Source organism: Meles meles, chromosome 1, assembly GCF_922984935.1.
Source record: "Meles meles chromosome 1, mMelMel3.1 paternal haplotype, whole genome shotgun sequence".
In the NCBI taxonomy this organism is placed as follows: domain Eukaryota; kingdom Metazoa; phylum Chordata; class Mammalia; order Carnivora; family Mustelidae; genus Meles; species Meles meles.
Genome location: NC_060066.1, coordinates 39,529,938 through 39,543,727, shown reverse-complemented (window position 1 = coordinate 39,543,727; position 13,790 = coordinate 39,529,938). Strand labels below are relative to the sequence as shown.

The following is a 13,790-nucleotide window of genomic DNA, read 5'->3' as shown; positions in this document are numbered from 1 at the left end:
TTTTTGTTTTTTCAGAATTTTCTTTCTAGCACCCGAAATTCATGCTTTATGTTTTAATTTTAATCCTAATTTTCACCTCTTAGGCCATAGTAATATAATTTAATACTAAATGTGTATACTACTTGTAAACTGATGATTGAATATCTGTAGAATTTAAATTTAAACTTTTTGTGATTGAGGCAATATTTAAACATGTGTTCTTATGTTGCTCTGTAGTTTTTATTTTAAATTTTTTTGTTTTAAATGAATGTTTTGTTTCTCCTCTTAGTTTTAGTCTAATAGAATGAATATAATATATAGGAATGGCTTTCAGTTTGTGAGGTATGCAAGTTTTGTATTATAAAATCATTTTCTTAGCCTGATTCCCACTGGAAGCTTAGGAAGGTTAAAGACAAGAATTAGTTTAAAAAAAAAAAAAAAAAAGAGGAAGGGAAAAGAATATGGTTTTTATGTTCAGAGAACTTACGCCATCTTCACTTAAAAAAAAAAAAAAATCTTTTTTCCCCTGCAACTTCAAACCTCAAAATGAACTCCTTTCTCAGAATTTTTACAGCCTTCCTTTTATTTATTTAGCATTTATTTGTTACCTTGTGGACTTCTCCACTATTTGGCCAGTGCAAAAAAAAAAAATTCTTGAAGAATATCTTGTGTTTCTTCAAGTAGAGTTGAGTTGAAACCCTCTAAAACTAGGAACTTCCCATTAATCCTGGAGCCTCGTTACCTAGTGCAGTGGTTTATAAAACATAGGCGTTCAGTAGTAATAATGATAAGAAAAGCAAATAGCTGACTGTACCAGGCACTGGTCTAAGTCTTGTGCATTTTATTAGCTTATTTTAATGCTTACAGCAGTTCTACAAGATACCTGTTTTTTCCCCCACACTTTCCAGATGAAGAAACTGAGGCAAAAGAAACTTACCTAACCCAGGTCACACAGCTAGCTAAGTGGAGGAAATGGTATCAGACTTGGGTAGTCTGACAAGAGTTCATGCTCTTATAATCACCACATGGTCCAGCCTTAGTGATGATTGTAATCACGGAGGTAAACTTGGAACGCAGTTCAAAAAAGTAGTCTGTAGACTACTTAGTCTCTATACATTCACTGAAGCACAATTCTTGCAGATTAAAGGAAATAAGGTGGAAAGGTAGATGAGGCCGTAAAAAGCCTTGAATTGCTGGCTAAAGATTAGGGAAGTGGGGTTGGCTACCTGGGAAGGTATTTCCTACTTCTAGTCCTTATTTTAATACATAGTACCTCGTATGGCTTGGACTTCAGCACTTACCTTGGAATCTGGATAGTTGACCTTTAAGAGCAAATAATCTGTCCCATCTACTTCTGTAGATCGTTGTGAGGTTTTAATGTGGTAATGAATGAACATCAAAGCTTTTTGCAAATTACACAGTACCATGTAAATCCCTAAGGTATTAAAGGATGTGAAGATAACGATTTGCGGGAAAAAAAGTCTCTGTACTTTGGGAACAATGATCAGCTCTGTGCAGAACAGAATTGAAGAGCGGTTATAGGAATGCTAGAGAAGAGCAGCAAGGCAGCTTGGGGCTGAGGCAGAGGACATCCAAGCCATCAGGGCTCTAGGTTTCCCTGCCTGCACAGAATAACTCCACTTTTATCCATTTTAGAGTTCTTATGACATGGAAAACATGTCATTGGCTGCTGAAATAAAGGACTGAAAAAAAAGCATGTATCCACAGGACACTACTGCAAGTTAAAAGTATCAGAAACACCATCTTTCAGTGGTTAGGCTATTGGAAGTCTTTTCAGTCCAAAGTCTCTCTTTAACCTCATTTTTCTCTGTGAATTTTATTTTTTGTGTTATCATCTTTAATGCGGCTAATTTTGATACTCCATGAACTTAATTATTCCTTCTAAATTTACAAGATGCCTGACTCATTTGAGTCATTATTTGAGATTACTAATCCACAGAGTATGTATATGTGTGTGTGTGTGTATGTACACACATACACTAGCTTTACATTTAATAGTGTGATCCAATTAAGATACTGACCATCTGGTTTGAGGCATAAACATCATTACCTGACAAAAAGGCATTGAATTTACCCACATGCTTAAATATAAAGTTAAGATTCTAAACTACAGAAGATAACATTTTTTATTTTTTTAATTCATTTTTTAATTTTTTTTTTTTTTTTGAGGGTACTCAGAGGAGTTTAATAGCTTAATCAAGTAAAACACTTCACAGCTATTCATTCCCTCATGTTGTCTGGTGTTTTTTAATATTTTATTTATTTATTTGACGGAGAGATAAAGAGCACAAGTAGGCAGAGCAGCAGGCAGAGGGAGAGGGAGAAGCAGGCTCTCCACTGAGCAGGGAGCCCAACATGGGGCTCAATCCCAGGACCCTGGGATCATGACCTGAGCCAAAGGCAGCCGCTTAACAGACTGAACCACCCAGGTGCCCCAAGATAACATTTTTTTAAAGAGAATGTTGATCTTATTGGTTGTCTTGATCTTTGTAAAGGAACAACATCATCATAACCCCTGTAACAAGTCCGATTTTGATAGAATTTTGTTTTTGTTGGCACACCAGAGCGAATGAATTTGCTGCAGCGTAGTTAAGGGGTTGAGAGCATGAGTTTTGAGGACCATCTGTTTGGGTTTGAATAGACTTTACCCTTAGACAGGTGTGTAGCATGGTCATTGTATGCTTCAGTTCCATCATTTGTAAAAAGAATAGTTCTTCTCCCACAGCTGTGAGAGAATTAAATGATGAAGTATATATATAGCACCTAGAACACTGCCTGATTATACAGTAAATATTCAGTCAGTGCTGTGGTGTTGTTGATATTCTTCTGGGGCAACATTTGTCTACTCAGTGGAGTTAATTAGTATTGTCTGTTTGAACACTGGAGTCTTTCTAACATAATTGTTTTGTTGAATTAAAGTTAATACTAAAATAAGTTCTGACCAAAAACGGCTGACAGCCTTTTTTTTTTTACTGAGATAAAATAAGTGATTAGCTATGAGATGCTTAAACCTAAAACATTATTCAAGCAAATTAAATAGATAAGTCCCTTACCATTTTGAAAAGACACTAATACAACTATTTGAAAAGATACCTGCAAACCAATGCGAGAATTTTGGGAAATTAGAAGTTACTCTGTTTATAAATGGAGAAAACTATCCAGTGAATTAAACTATACTGCATAGTTTCCTTAAAGGAAAGTTTATTAGCATATTAGGCCCACGAATCTTAAGAATTATGTGTTTAGAAGTCTCCTGGTGACAACTTTTATGTTTAGGTGATCTATTGATTTATAAAGTAGATTTATTTGATCCCAGTTAATACAAAAACAAGCGAACAAACCTGAAATCAATAAACCTGGAAAAAAATCACCATAAACCTTTATAAAGCCAATAGAGATTTGTGCTTCTCTTAATGTTCTTACAGAAGTTAAACCATAGGTTGCTGTCATTCCCCCAACCTTTTTGGTTATCTAAGCCTTTAAAAAAGTAATGTTATGAAATACTTCACTAGATATTTATCTGTTATCCCTCCACACCACCATATTTATTAAGAAAATAGTTTTATGTTAGTATATTGCCCACCCACTTATCTAAACTTTCTTTCTTATAAAAGAAAATAAAGTGTCATTTCTGGCCAGAGGCCTTAGAGACCTGGCTTATAGAGAGCAGTTTTCCAAATCTGCATTTCTTATTTGTAAGGTCTAAACAAAACCTGTGACATTCAGGTCTCCTAACAGTATTCTTAATGAATGCTTAATGTAAGATGAGCAGTTGGTTCCAGATGTCTACTAGATGTCTCTATACTTGTAAAAATGATTTCTGTGTTATGACACACCAAATGTATCTTACTGAGAGATTTATCGGGGTTGTAAGAAATAAATTTTTAGGGGGGGGGGCACCTGGGTGGCTCAGTGGGTTAAAGCCTCTGCTTTCGGCTCAGGTCATGATCCCAGGGTCCTGGGATCGAGCCCCACGTCGGGCTCTCTGCTCCATGGAGAGCCTGCTTCCTCCTCTTTCTCTGCCTGTCTCTCTGCCTAGTTGTGATTTCTCTCTGTCGAATAAATAAAATATTAAAAAAAAAAATAAATTTTTAGGGGCACCTGGGTGGCTCAGTCAAGTTTCTGCCTTTGGCTTGAATCATGATCCTAGGGTTCTAGGATTGAGCCCCACATTGGGCTCCCTGCTCTGCGGGAAGCCTGCTTCTCCCTCTTCCACTCCCTCTACTGTGTTCCCTCTCTCACTGTGTCTTTCTCTGTCAAATAAATAAATGAAATCTTTAAAAACAAAAAAAAAAGACAGAAAGAAAAAGAAATTCTTTGTTGTGTATGCCTGGTAGCTTAGAAACTGGCTTTCTCTTGTTAATGTCATCAGTGCTACATAAACGCAACACCTACTGTTCACTGAGCATGTACTGCATTGCTAATGCACTGCTTTAGGTGTATCTAGTATAATCTTCTCATCCTGTAGAGTTAGTGTATAACCCACTAAGATAATGAAATTTGACCCATACCACATAGTTACTAAGTGGTAGATCAGTATTCAGATGTAGATCTGGTCGACTCCAAGGTCCATGCTCTTAACCCCTGTGTTAATACTGTGTAGTGCTGCCTGTGCATTCCTGCTCATGGTAGTCAAATTAGGAAGGGACTTCCTTTATTGTAAAATACTTCATGGTTGTCATCACTTGTTCCATGTTTTTCCTCCACTAGACTATCAATTCTTACGTTTTCAGTCTCTCTCCATCCTCTACTGGTTTAGCCCCTCTTCTCTTTCCATACGCCTGTGACAGAAAGTCTCACTCTATATGTAAATGTCTCTTGTACTTACCTAACTTCATCTCTGAATAGATAAGACCAGGAGCTCCATGTTGGGGGGCTTGGTGAGGGATTATATTGTACTAATTTTTGTATGTCTAGTACCTACCCAGCTCAAATTCTAGTATATATTAAGTGCTTAATGTGAAATTTCTGTAATTTTCGCTATTAAGATATATCTGTTGTTGCTATATTATTTTCATTAATCTCTTTCTCATACAAATTTGGGATCATGTTTTAAAGACAATTTTGTCTATTTTTTTTCTGTGAGCATTTTCCCAGGTCATTATATTCTTCCAAAACATAGGTTTTTAAAGCCTTCATGAGGTATCATAACACCTCCCATTTAAATAAAAATATTAGAGTTCACATGAAAAAATAAGAATAGCAAAGAAAATAAGAATCAGGCAGATGTCATTCAAGTTACTGAAATGTAATACAGAGTTACATAAGGCACACCATCCCAAGAATATATCAGTGAAATAGGATAGAAATTCCAGAAACAGACTGAAGTGTATGTGAAAAAACTCAGTAGTTAATAAAAGTAGCATTTGACATTAATGGGAAAAGCTTGGATTTTTCAATAAAGCAGTGCTAGAATTACTTGTTCTCCATTTAGAAATAGAGCTTAACCCCTATCATCTTTAAACCACTGGAAATGAAACCTGGCTGTAAGTAGTCATTGCAGAAGTAGATATGGAAGCATTTCTGAAATCCAGGGAGAGGAGAGAAGAATTGACTTTGAGAGCTACTTAACCAGGATAAAGCCAAAGACCGTTTTACCCTTTATAGAATAAGCAAGTGATAGCTTCCTAAAGGAGGTAAAATTCTTTGCCTTCTAGAGTAAAAGAAAGGAATCTAAAAGTCTGGAATAAAAATTTACTCTTGAGAGTAGATCATAGAAGCCCTGAATGTGACTTGAATATTTTGGAATTATCAAAGTAGCATTGAATAATCTGGAAAATGTAAGAAGGTACAGATTAAATATTAAAGTAAGAAGGGGTTACAGCCATTAAAAGTCATAAAGTAATTATTTCTAAAAAAAATAGGAAATTTTTAGAAATAGAAATTACATATTCTGTCATGACTTGATGAATTTGAAGAAGAACCTAATCTTAAAAAGCTCCTAAGGAGGGGAGGAGGTGTAGTGTAAAAGGACGGATGGGAGCATAATTTTGGCACTGCTGTCAAAGATTTACTGATATGTACCCTAGAAAATAAATCAAATACAAAAATGGAATGACCAAAGGGGAAAAATGACCAGGAACCAGACCAAGTTAGACATAAACAGTACAAAGAGACTGAACTCAGGAGGTTGATAACAAAGGAATTAGGGAGAGTGAAATTAAATGGGTAATTCTTAAGTTTTCTAGAGTTTCTCAGGAATTCCATTGATTAGCCATATAATGTTCCTAGCACAAGTGGGGCAAACATTTTTACCATGATATTGGGTTTTCTTCTAGCTCTTAAAATGTGCTTGGGAGAAGGAAGGAAGAACAATAGTTTAAAATTATAGCTTAGTTCAACATAAGGAATCTTAGTTTTTGCATTTTAGTTTTTGGCAGAAATGATAGATACCTAATTCACACTGTTAAATTTTAGATGGTCTGTCTTCTGCTGATCCCAGCTCTGATTGGAATGCACCAGCAGAAGAGTGGGGAAATTGGGTAGATGAAGAAAGAGCTTCACTTCTAAAGTCCCAGGAACCAATTCCTGATGATCAAAAAGTGAGTAAAGGCATTGGCGGGTATGTCTATTTCTCTGTGCACCCAACTATATTATAATTATTAGGGGTTACATTCTGTATTATAAATACATCCAGTGGTAGAATTGTTTCCGAGCCATTCTGATTTTATTTGCTTCAATCCTTACGCCTGCATGCCTTCTCTGTATCACTGTTTTTTCTTTCCACAAATTACTGAGGTTTCTGGTATGTGGAAAGCACTATTAGGCACTGATAAGAAAATACAGTTCCTTTCCTCATCAGAAGAATGAGGAAACTGAGAACTGAGAACACCATGAAAAAGCCATCAAGGCAGGAAAATAGTAAATCATTTAGTGGAGAGGTAAATAATACACATGTGTGTGGAATTAGTTGATGAAAGGTACGTTCCTTCTAGACTATACGTTCCCTAAAGAAAGGGACCATGAAGTTTTTATTTTTGAGCTTTAGCAACTAAATGCTTGGCACTCAGTAAATAAATAAAAGGAAATGATACATACCTTGCTACATTTTTGTGAAATTCTGTAAGTGATAACCTGTCGACAGCTTTTAAACTAGAAATAACCTAATAATCAGTAGGGTTAGGAAATCTGGCTGGATGCAGTGGAAAGACAAGCTTGGGAAGCTATTTTGTACTATTTTGGGGTAAGTGTTAAAGAGGCAATTACATGAATCGGGTAGGAGATAATGAACTAAATTGATAGCTTTGAAAAAATAAGTGAAAGTGGGTGTTTACTAGAGATACAAAACTGCTGATCAGACTGCGACTGGTTGGCTGTAGGAATAAGCGTGAAAAGTCAAAGAGTCTCTGAAGATACTAGGTTACACTGGCAGCCCATGTAGAAAAAGGAGTGGAGGCATATGTGAGAAAAGGCAGGAGGACCAGTTTAGAGGTTGCTTAGTAGTCCATGGCAGTAGTGGTAAGAATGGTACATGGAAAACAGGACAGACTTGAAAAATACATTGAAATAAAATCCACAGAACGTATGGTTAGAATTGAATGTCATCAAAATCTCTTGAAAATGAAGAGTCATCAAAATGACTTCCAGGATTTTAGCTTGGATAACTGGGAAGGTGGAAGTAGTCCTCCCAACAGAGAAAATACAGGAGCAAAGGCTAGTTAATTGGGGGAACAGTGGTTGGTTCCATTTAGGATATGTTAAATGCAGATCGTTTTGTTGAAATGCCTAAGAGAAGTCGGTTTCGTGCCAGGTTAAAGCTCAGGGAAAAGATTTGTTGGGACGTTATCAGTATCTGGTTATTAAACACTGTGAGAGTAGGTGAAATATCTAGGAAGAATCTGCGTACTTGAGAGAGCCATGGGATCAGCATAGGGATCTGGGAAACTCCCAACATTTAATGAGGAAAAAACCTATGTAAGAGACTGAGAGAAGAGAGTTCTGGGTCACAGAGGCTGAGACTCTTGCTCCCTGGTAATTAAGAGCAGTTTTATTAGAAATCTTGGACCAAAAACCATATTGCAGTAAGCTGAGAAAATAGTTAGAAAAGCATAGTAACAATTACAAGGTTTTTCTAAAGTAAGTTTGGATAGAGGAGAGGTAGTAGATGAGAGCACACTGTAGTATCAGGAAGGATTTTGTTGGGGGTGTTTGTGTGGTTTGGTTTGGTTTGGTCTGGTTTTAAAGATTTTATTTATTTATTTGACAGAGAGAGAGATCAGAAGTAGGCAGAGAGGCAGGCAGAGAGAGAGGAAAGCAGGCTCCCTGCTGAGCAGAGAGCCCAGTGTGGGGCTCCATCCCAGGACCCTGGGATCATTACGCGAGCCAAAGGCAGAGGCTTTAACCCACTGAGCCACCCAGGCACGTGGTGTTTGTGTTTTAATGATAGAGATTTTAGTGCAGGGTCGGTAGAATTTTTTTTTTTTTTTTAAGATTTTATTTATTTATTTGACAGACAGAGATCACAAGTAGGCAGAGAGGCAGGCAGAGAGAGAGAGGAAGGGAAGCAGGCTCCCCGCTGAGCAGAGAGCCCGATGAGGGGCTCCATCCCAGGACCCTGAGATCATGACCTTAGCCGAAGGCAGTGGCTTAACCCACCGAGCCACCCAGGCACCCCGTTGGTAGACTTTTTATTAAAGTTCCATACACAGTAGTGCAAAAGCAACCATAGACAATATGGAAATGAACTTTATTTGCAAAAACTGGCATCAGGCCAGATTTGTAGTTTGTCAACCCCTGCTTTAACTTACTTGTAGACCCAGAGGGAAAGGATCTAGATTAAAGTAAAAGTTAAACATAAATGGGAGATTTGGTTAGTAGAATAAGATCCTGGCAGTAGAGGTGGGGGAACCTTGGACATGAGTGGATTGTGGGTTGGCCTTTAGTATAATAGAATGGTAGTACCTCTGATCTTTAGAGACCAGAGAAAGGAAGAGGTAGAAATGGGATTTATTGGGGCACCTTGGTGCCTCAGTGGGTTAAAGCCTCTGCCTTTGGCTCAGGTCATGATCCCAGGGATCGAGCCCCTCATTGGCCTCTCTGCCAGGGAGCCTGCTTCTTCCTCTCTCTCTGCCTGCCTCTCTGCCTACTTGTGATCTCTGTCTGTAAAATAAATAAATAAAATCTTTTAAAAATCACTTTAAAAAAAAAAAAGGAAATGGGATTTATTACTAAGAGTGTAAATAAGTGTAGAGGGGGTAGTTGATAGGTAATATGAAGGTTGAAGGGGTTAGGGAAAGAGAGGGATGAGTGGTAGAGCATGGAGGGTTTTTAGAGCAGTTAAACTTCTCTGTATAGACACTGTAATGATGAATGCATGTCATTATACATTTTTCCCAAAGCTGTAGAATGTACAACACCAAGAGTGAACCCTAGGGTAAGCTCTAGTGGCTTTGAGGGATAATCGTGTATCAGTGTAGACTCATCAGTTGTAACAAATGTACCACTCTGGGGAGGGATAGTGATAGTGGGAGAGGCTGTGCTTGTGTGGGGGTAGAGAGTATATGGAAATCTCTACCTTCTGCTCAGTTTTGCCATGAACCTAAAATTGCTCTAAAAAATAAAGTCTGTTAGGAAAGAAAAGCTTCCTGGTACAGTATCTTAACACACAGTAATCATTCTGATATTTGTTTAATGTATTTAGTGAATGTGCAACCAAAAATCTGTTTCTCTAACTAAAACTTCCTTATGCTCGATCATCAGAATTACAGAGTAGAATCAGTGAATGGAGTAAAGACTGTTACATATCATTGCAGTTCTTTTTCTGAGAACATATTCAGAGATCGTCTTTCATTTTTCTTAGCAAAAATGGGGCACCATCTAAATGCCAATCAGTAAAGGAATGGAGAAATAAAATGGGATAGGTTTGTACAGTCACATATTAGATGTTAAAAATCAATGAAATAAGTTACAATTAATATCAACATGAATAGAATCTCAAAAACATGTGAAATGATGGACAGGTTTACAGAGAGGTGTACAGTATGATACCATTTATATATTTTGTATGTGTGAACACATAAGAATTTATAAAAAACCTGAGTGGATGAACACAAAAGAAGTTTATGGTAATGGTTTATTCCAAGGGGAGATGGTGTGGAAATGGGAATTGGGAAGGGCTGCAAAGGAATTTTAAGTTTATCAGTAATGTTTAATAATCTAAAATATATGTGGCAAAATGTCGGTTCTGTTGTGTGAGTTAAAATGTGGTGTGGAGTTGATTCCAGCCTTTTTCCCCATGAGCAAAAATAGTGTTTTTCCATAAGGAACTACATGTCTCTTACAGTTGGATGATAAGTGGCTGAGAAACAGACTGACCAGAGTCCCTGTGACCTGAATATTCCTTATAGGATGCATTTTTTCACATGGTATTTTAATCACTATGAGCTTATGATGAAACTTCTATGGAGGTTTCTCCACAACTGGCAACCAACTTGTACTAAACATCTCTTAGCTAAGTTGTATAAGATTTTGTTTTTCCATCTGCTAGTAATTTCTGTGAACTATTTGGTGGTTCACAAGACCTCCAAAGTCATCCTAATGACTATGCTGCTGAGCAGAGAAATTGTAGTTACCCCATTATCTCGTCCTAGAAGGATAGGCTAGGAATCTTGGCTGTCATCTGTGCAAAAGAAACAAAAAGCATTTTTTTCATGGAAAAGTCCAACTACATGATATGTGTAAAGGGCTGTCATGAATACTAATTAAACTGGTCTAATTCACTGCTTTTGTCATGCGGCATGTTACTTTCAGTGACTTTCCATCTCAAGTTCAGTTTTTTAGATAAAGCCTTTTATTTTGAGCTAACTGTAGAGTGACAGGCACTTGTGAAGAATGATACAGAGAGATCCCCTGTGCTCTTTATCCAGTGTCCCCCAGTTGGTAGCATCTTGAAGAACTTCAGTACAGTATTAGAACTAGGATATTGACATTAATGCAATCAAGGTACAGAAAACATTCCCATCCTGCAAGGACCCCTCATGTTGCCCTTTTTTATAGCCACCCTGTCTTTCCTCCTGTCGCCAACCCCCTGGTAACCCCTGGCAACCACTAATCTGTTTCCATCTGTATAATTTTATCATTTCAGTAATGTTCTATGAATAGAATAATACAGCATGTAACCTTTTCATACTGTTATTTTTTTCACTCAGCATAATTTTCTAGACACTCATCTAAACTGTTGTGTGCATCATGAGTTGGTTCTTTTTTACTTCTGAGTAGTCGTGGTGGGATACACCTCGTTTAACCATTCTGTTGAAGGACATCAGGATTGTTCTTAGCTTGGGGCTATTGTGAATAAAGCTGCTGTATACATTTGTGTACACGTTTTGGTGTGAACATAAGTGTTCATTTTTCTGGGATAAGTAGCTAGGAGTACAGTTGCTGGGTTGTGTAATAGCTGCATATTTAATGTATTTAAAAACTGCCAAACTGAAAAAAAAAAACTGCCAAACTGTTTCCCAGAGTGGTTGTATCCCTTCACATTCCTGTTTACAACAAATGTGTGATTCTATTTCTCTGAATCCTTGTCAGCAGTTGCTTGTCGCTATTTTTTATTTGAGGTGTTGATAGGTGTGTAGTGAACTCATTGTGATTTTAATTTGCATTTCCCTAATGCCTGATGAAGTTGAACCATCTTTCCATGTGCTCCTTTGCCACCTGTCCTCTTTTCATGAAATGTCTGTTCATATCTTTTTACACATTTTCTAAATGGATTGTTTGTTTACTATTGAGTTTTGAGTGTTCTTTAGGTAGTCTTAGACACAAGTCTTTCGTTGGATATATGGTTTGCAAATATTTTCTCCCATTTGGTAGCTTGTCATTCTCTTAACAGGGTTAAACTCAGTTTTATTGCAGATAGTTCTGCATTTAAACTCTGAAATAAAACAGTCATTTATCCAATGAGTTTTTAAAAACCAAGTCTTGCACAGCTCTCTAATTTACTGTGCAGGGAGTGATGAAAGATATAGGGGAAAAAAGTGGTCTATCATAGACAATAGGAGAATGAAGTTCCATGTACTTTGTTCTTTTTAAATATGTAATTTTAGATTCATTTTATTACTCAGTACTAATTCTTACTTAGCGTTTGGGAGATAAAGACTGAGCCTAATGAATGAAATTTTGCCATAATTTGTGAATAATGAAAACTAAACCAATTGGTTCACTTGAATACTTTCGCTTTTAACATCAGGTTTCAGATGATGATAAAGAAAAGGGAGAGGGAGCTCTTCCAACTGGGAAATCTAAAAAGAAAAAAAAGAAAAAGAAGAAGCAAGGTGAAGATAACTCTCCTGCACAGGTACAGTATCAAAACGACAGATGTCATTCGCTAAGCACCTACTGCTCAAATGTGAAAAGGTAATATGTAGATACTAAGACTGTGTAGATGAAAGACACAATATAGGAGATAGGTGTACTTACATAGCATTCAAAAAGTCACAGAATGGTTTTTTTTTGTTTTGCTTTGTTTTGTTTTTTTAAAGATTTTATTTATTTACGTGACAGACAGAGATCACAAGTAGACAGAGAGGCAGGCAGAGAGAGAGGAAGAAGCAGGCTCCCTGCTGAGCAGAGAGCCCGATGCGGGACTCGATCCCGGGACCCTGGGATCATGACCTGAGCCGAAGGCAGCGGCTTTAACTCACTGAGTCACCCGGGTGCCCCAAAAAGTCACAGAATGTTTTAAAGATTTTCTGTATCCTATTGTAATAATAACTGTACTGCTCTAAAAAAAAATCATACCAAAGGTGTAAACCCAAAAGTAATAAGTTAAATTAGATGCATTTTGGTTTATATTAAGGTGAAATGGAAAAAAGGTACAATATTTCTCACATACAGAAATGCCTTTTGAATAACAAATTTAGCAAGTTAGAATTTTAGCTCAGTACAGGCATGTGGGTCACAAGTGGAGTGTCACTTACTCTGAGTTTGCTCTCCATTTTTAGCGTCTTAAAATCTTCTGCTTGTTCGGCTTCTGACAGAAACTTTCAACATGGGGCGCCTGGGTGGCTCAGTGGGTTAGGCCGCTGCCTTCGGCTCAGGTCATGATCTCAGGGTCCTGGGATCAAGCCCCGCATCGGGCTCTCTGCTCAGCAGGGAGCCTGCTTCCCTCTCTCTCTCTCTGCCTGCCTCTCTGCCTACTTGTGATCTCTCTCTGTCAAATAAATAAAATCTTTAAAAGAAAGAAAAAACTTTCAACATATGTTACTCCTCCATTTTCCTTTTTTTTTTTTTTTCCATGGCTCTCTCCTATTGGGAAATTTTTTAAATTACAGTAGAGATGGAAACAAAGCTATTTTAATGCAGACATACTAGATTACTAGAAGCATGGGTTTCTCTTTGAAAGCAGCATCACCATTACATTACAAATTAGAAAATCTTATTCCTTACCTATAGCCATGTGGCTAGTTGTTTTTATTCCTTTAAAGGTAGGAGATAGCCAGAGTTCCTAGAGGATAGCCTACAGAGTAATTTTCCTTTCTGTTGTTCTCTTCGGGAAAAGTTGCTGCATAAGACTTTTTAAGGAAATACACATTGCGTTCATTCTTTGTTGAGGGAAGCACAGCCCCTCGTAAGTGACACTAATCCATTTTCAGTACTGGTTGTTTCTCACGATAATAGTTGGGTGTTAAGGTTAACGTAACTGAGACCAATGGATGTGAAAATCTAAAACTATGTATGTAATAAGGGCACTTGTTAGCTGAGCTAACTGATGAGAACTGTTGACAGTTGTCTTTTGTTGGTCGTACTATCTGAGCTCTGTTTAGCCAAACTCTTCCTGGACTTCTGTGACT

At 37.3% G+C, this 13,790-nt stretch overlaps 1 protein-coding gene across 6 annotated transcripts in view; it reads left to right on the top strand.

The window, feature by feature from the left end:
- MTDH (metadherin) overlaps positions 1-13,790 on the top strand; it is a 58,531-nt gene that overhangs the window by 35,933 nt on the left and 8,808 nt on the right. For all 6 annotated transcript variants that reach the window (XM_046004223.1, XM_046004253.1, XM_046004215.1 and 3 more), the window contains 2 exons: positions 6,418-6,542; positions 12,188-12,295. In XM_046004223.1, the coding sequence (XP_045860179.1) occupies positions 6,418-6,542; positions 12,188-12,295 (233 nt within the window). The remainder of the gene's footprint in view (positions 1-6,417; positions 6,543-12,187; positions 12,296-13,790) is intronic.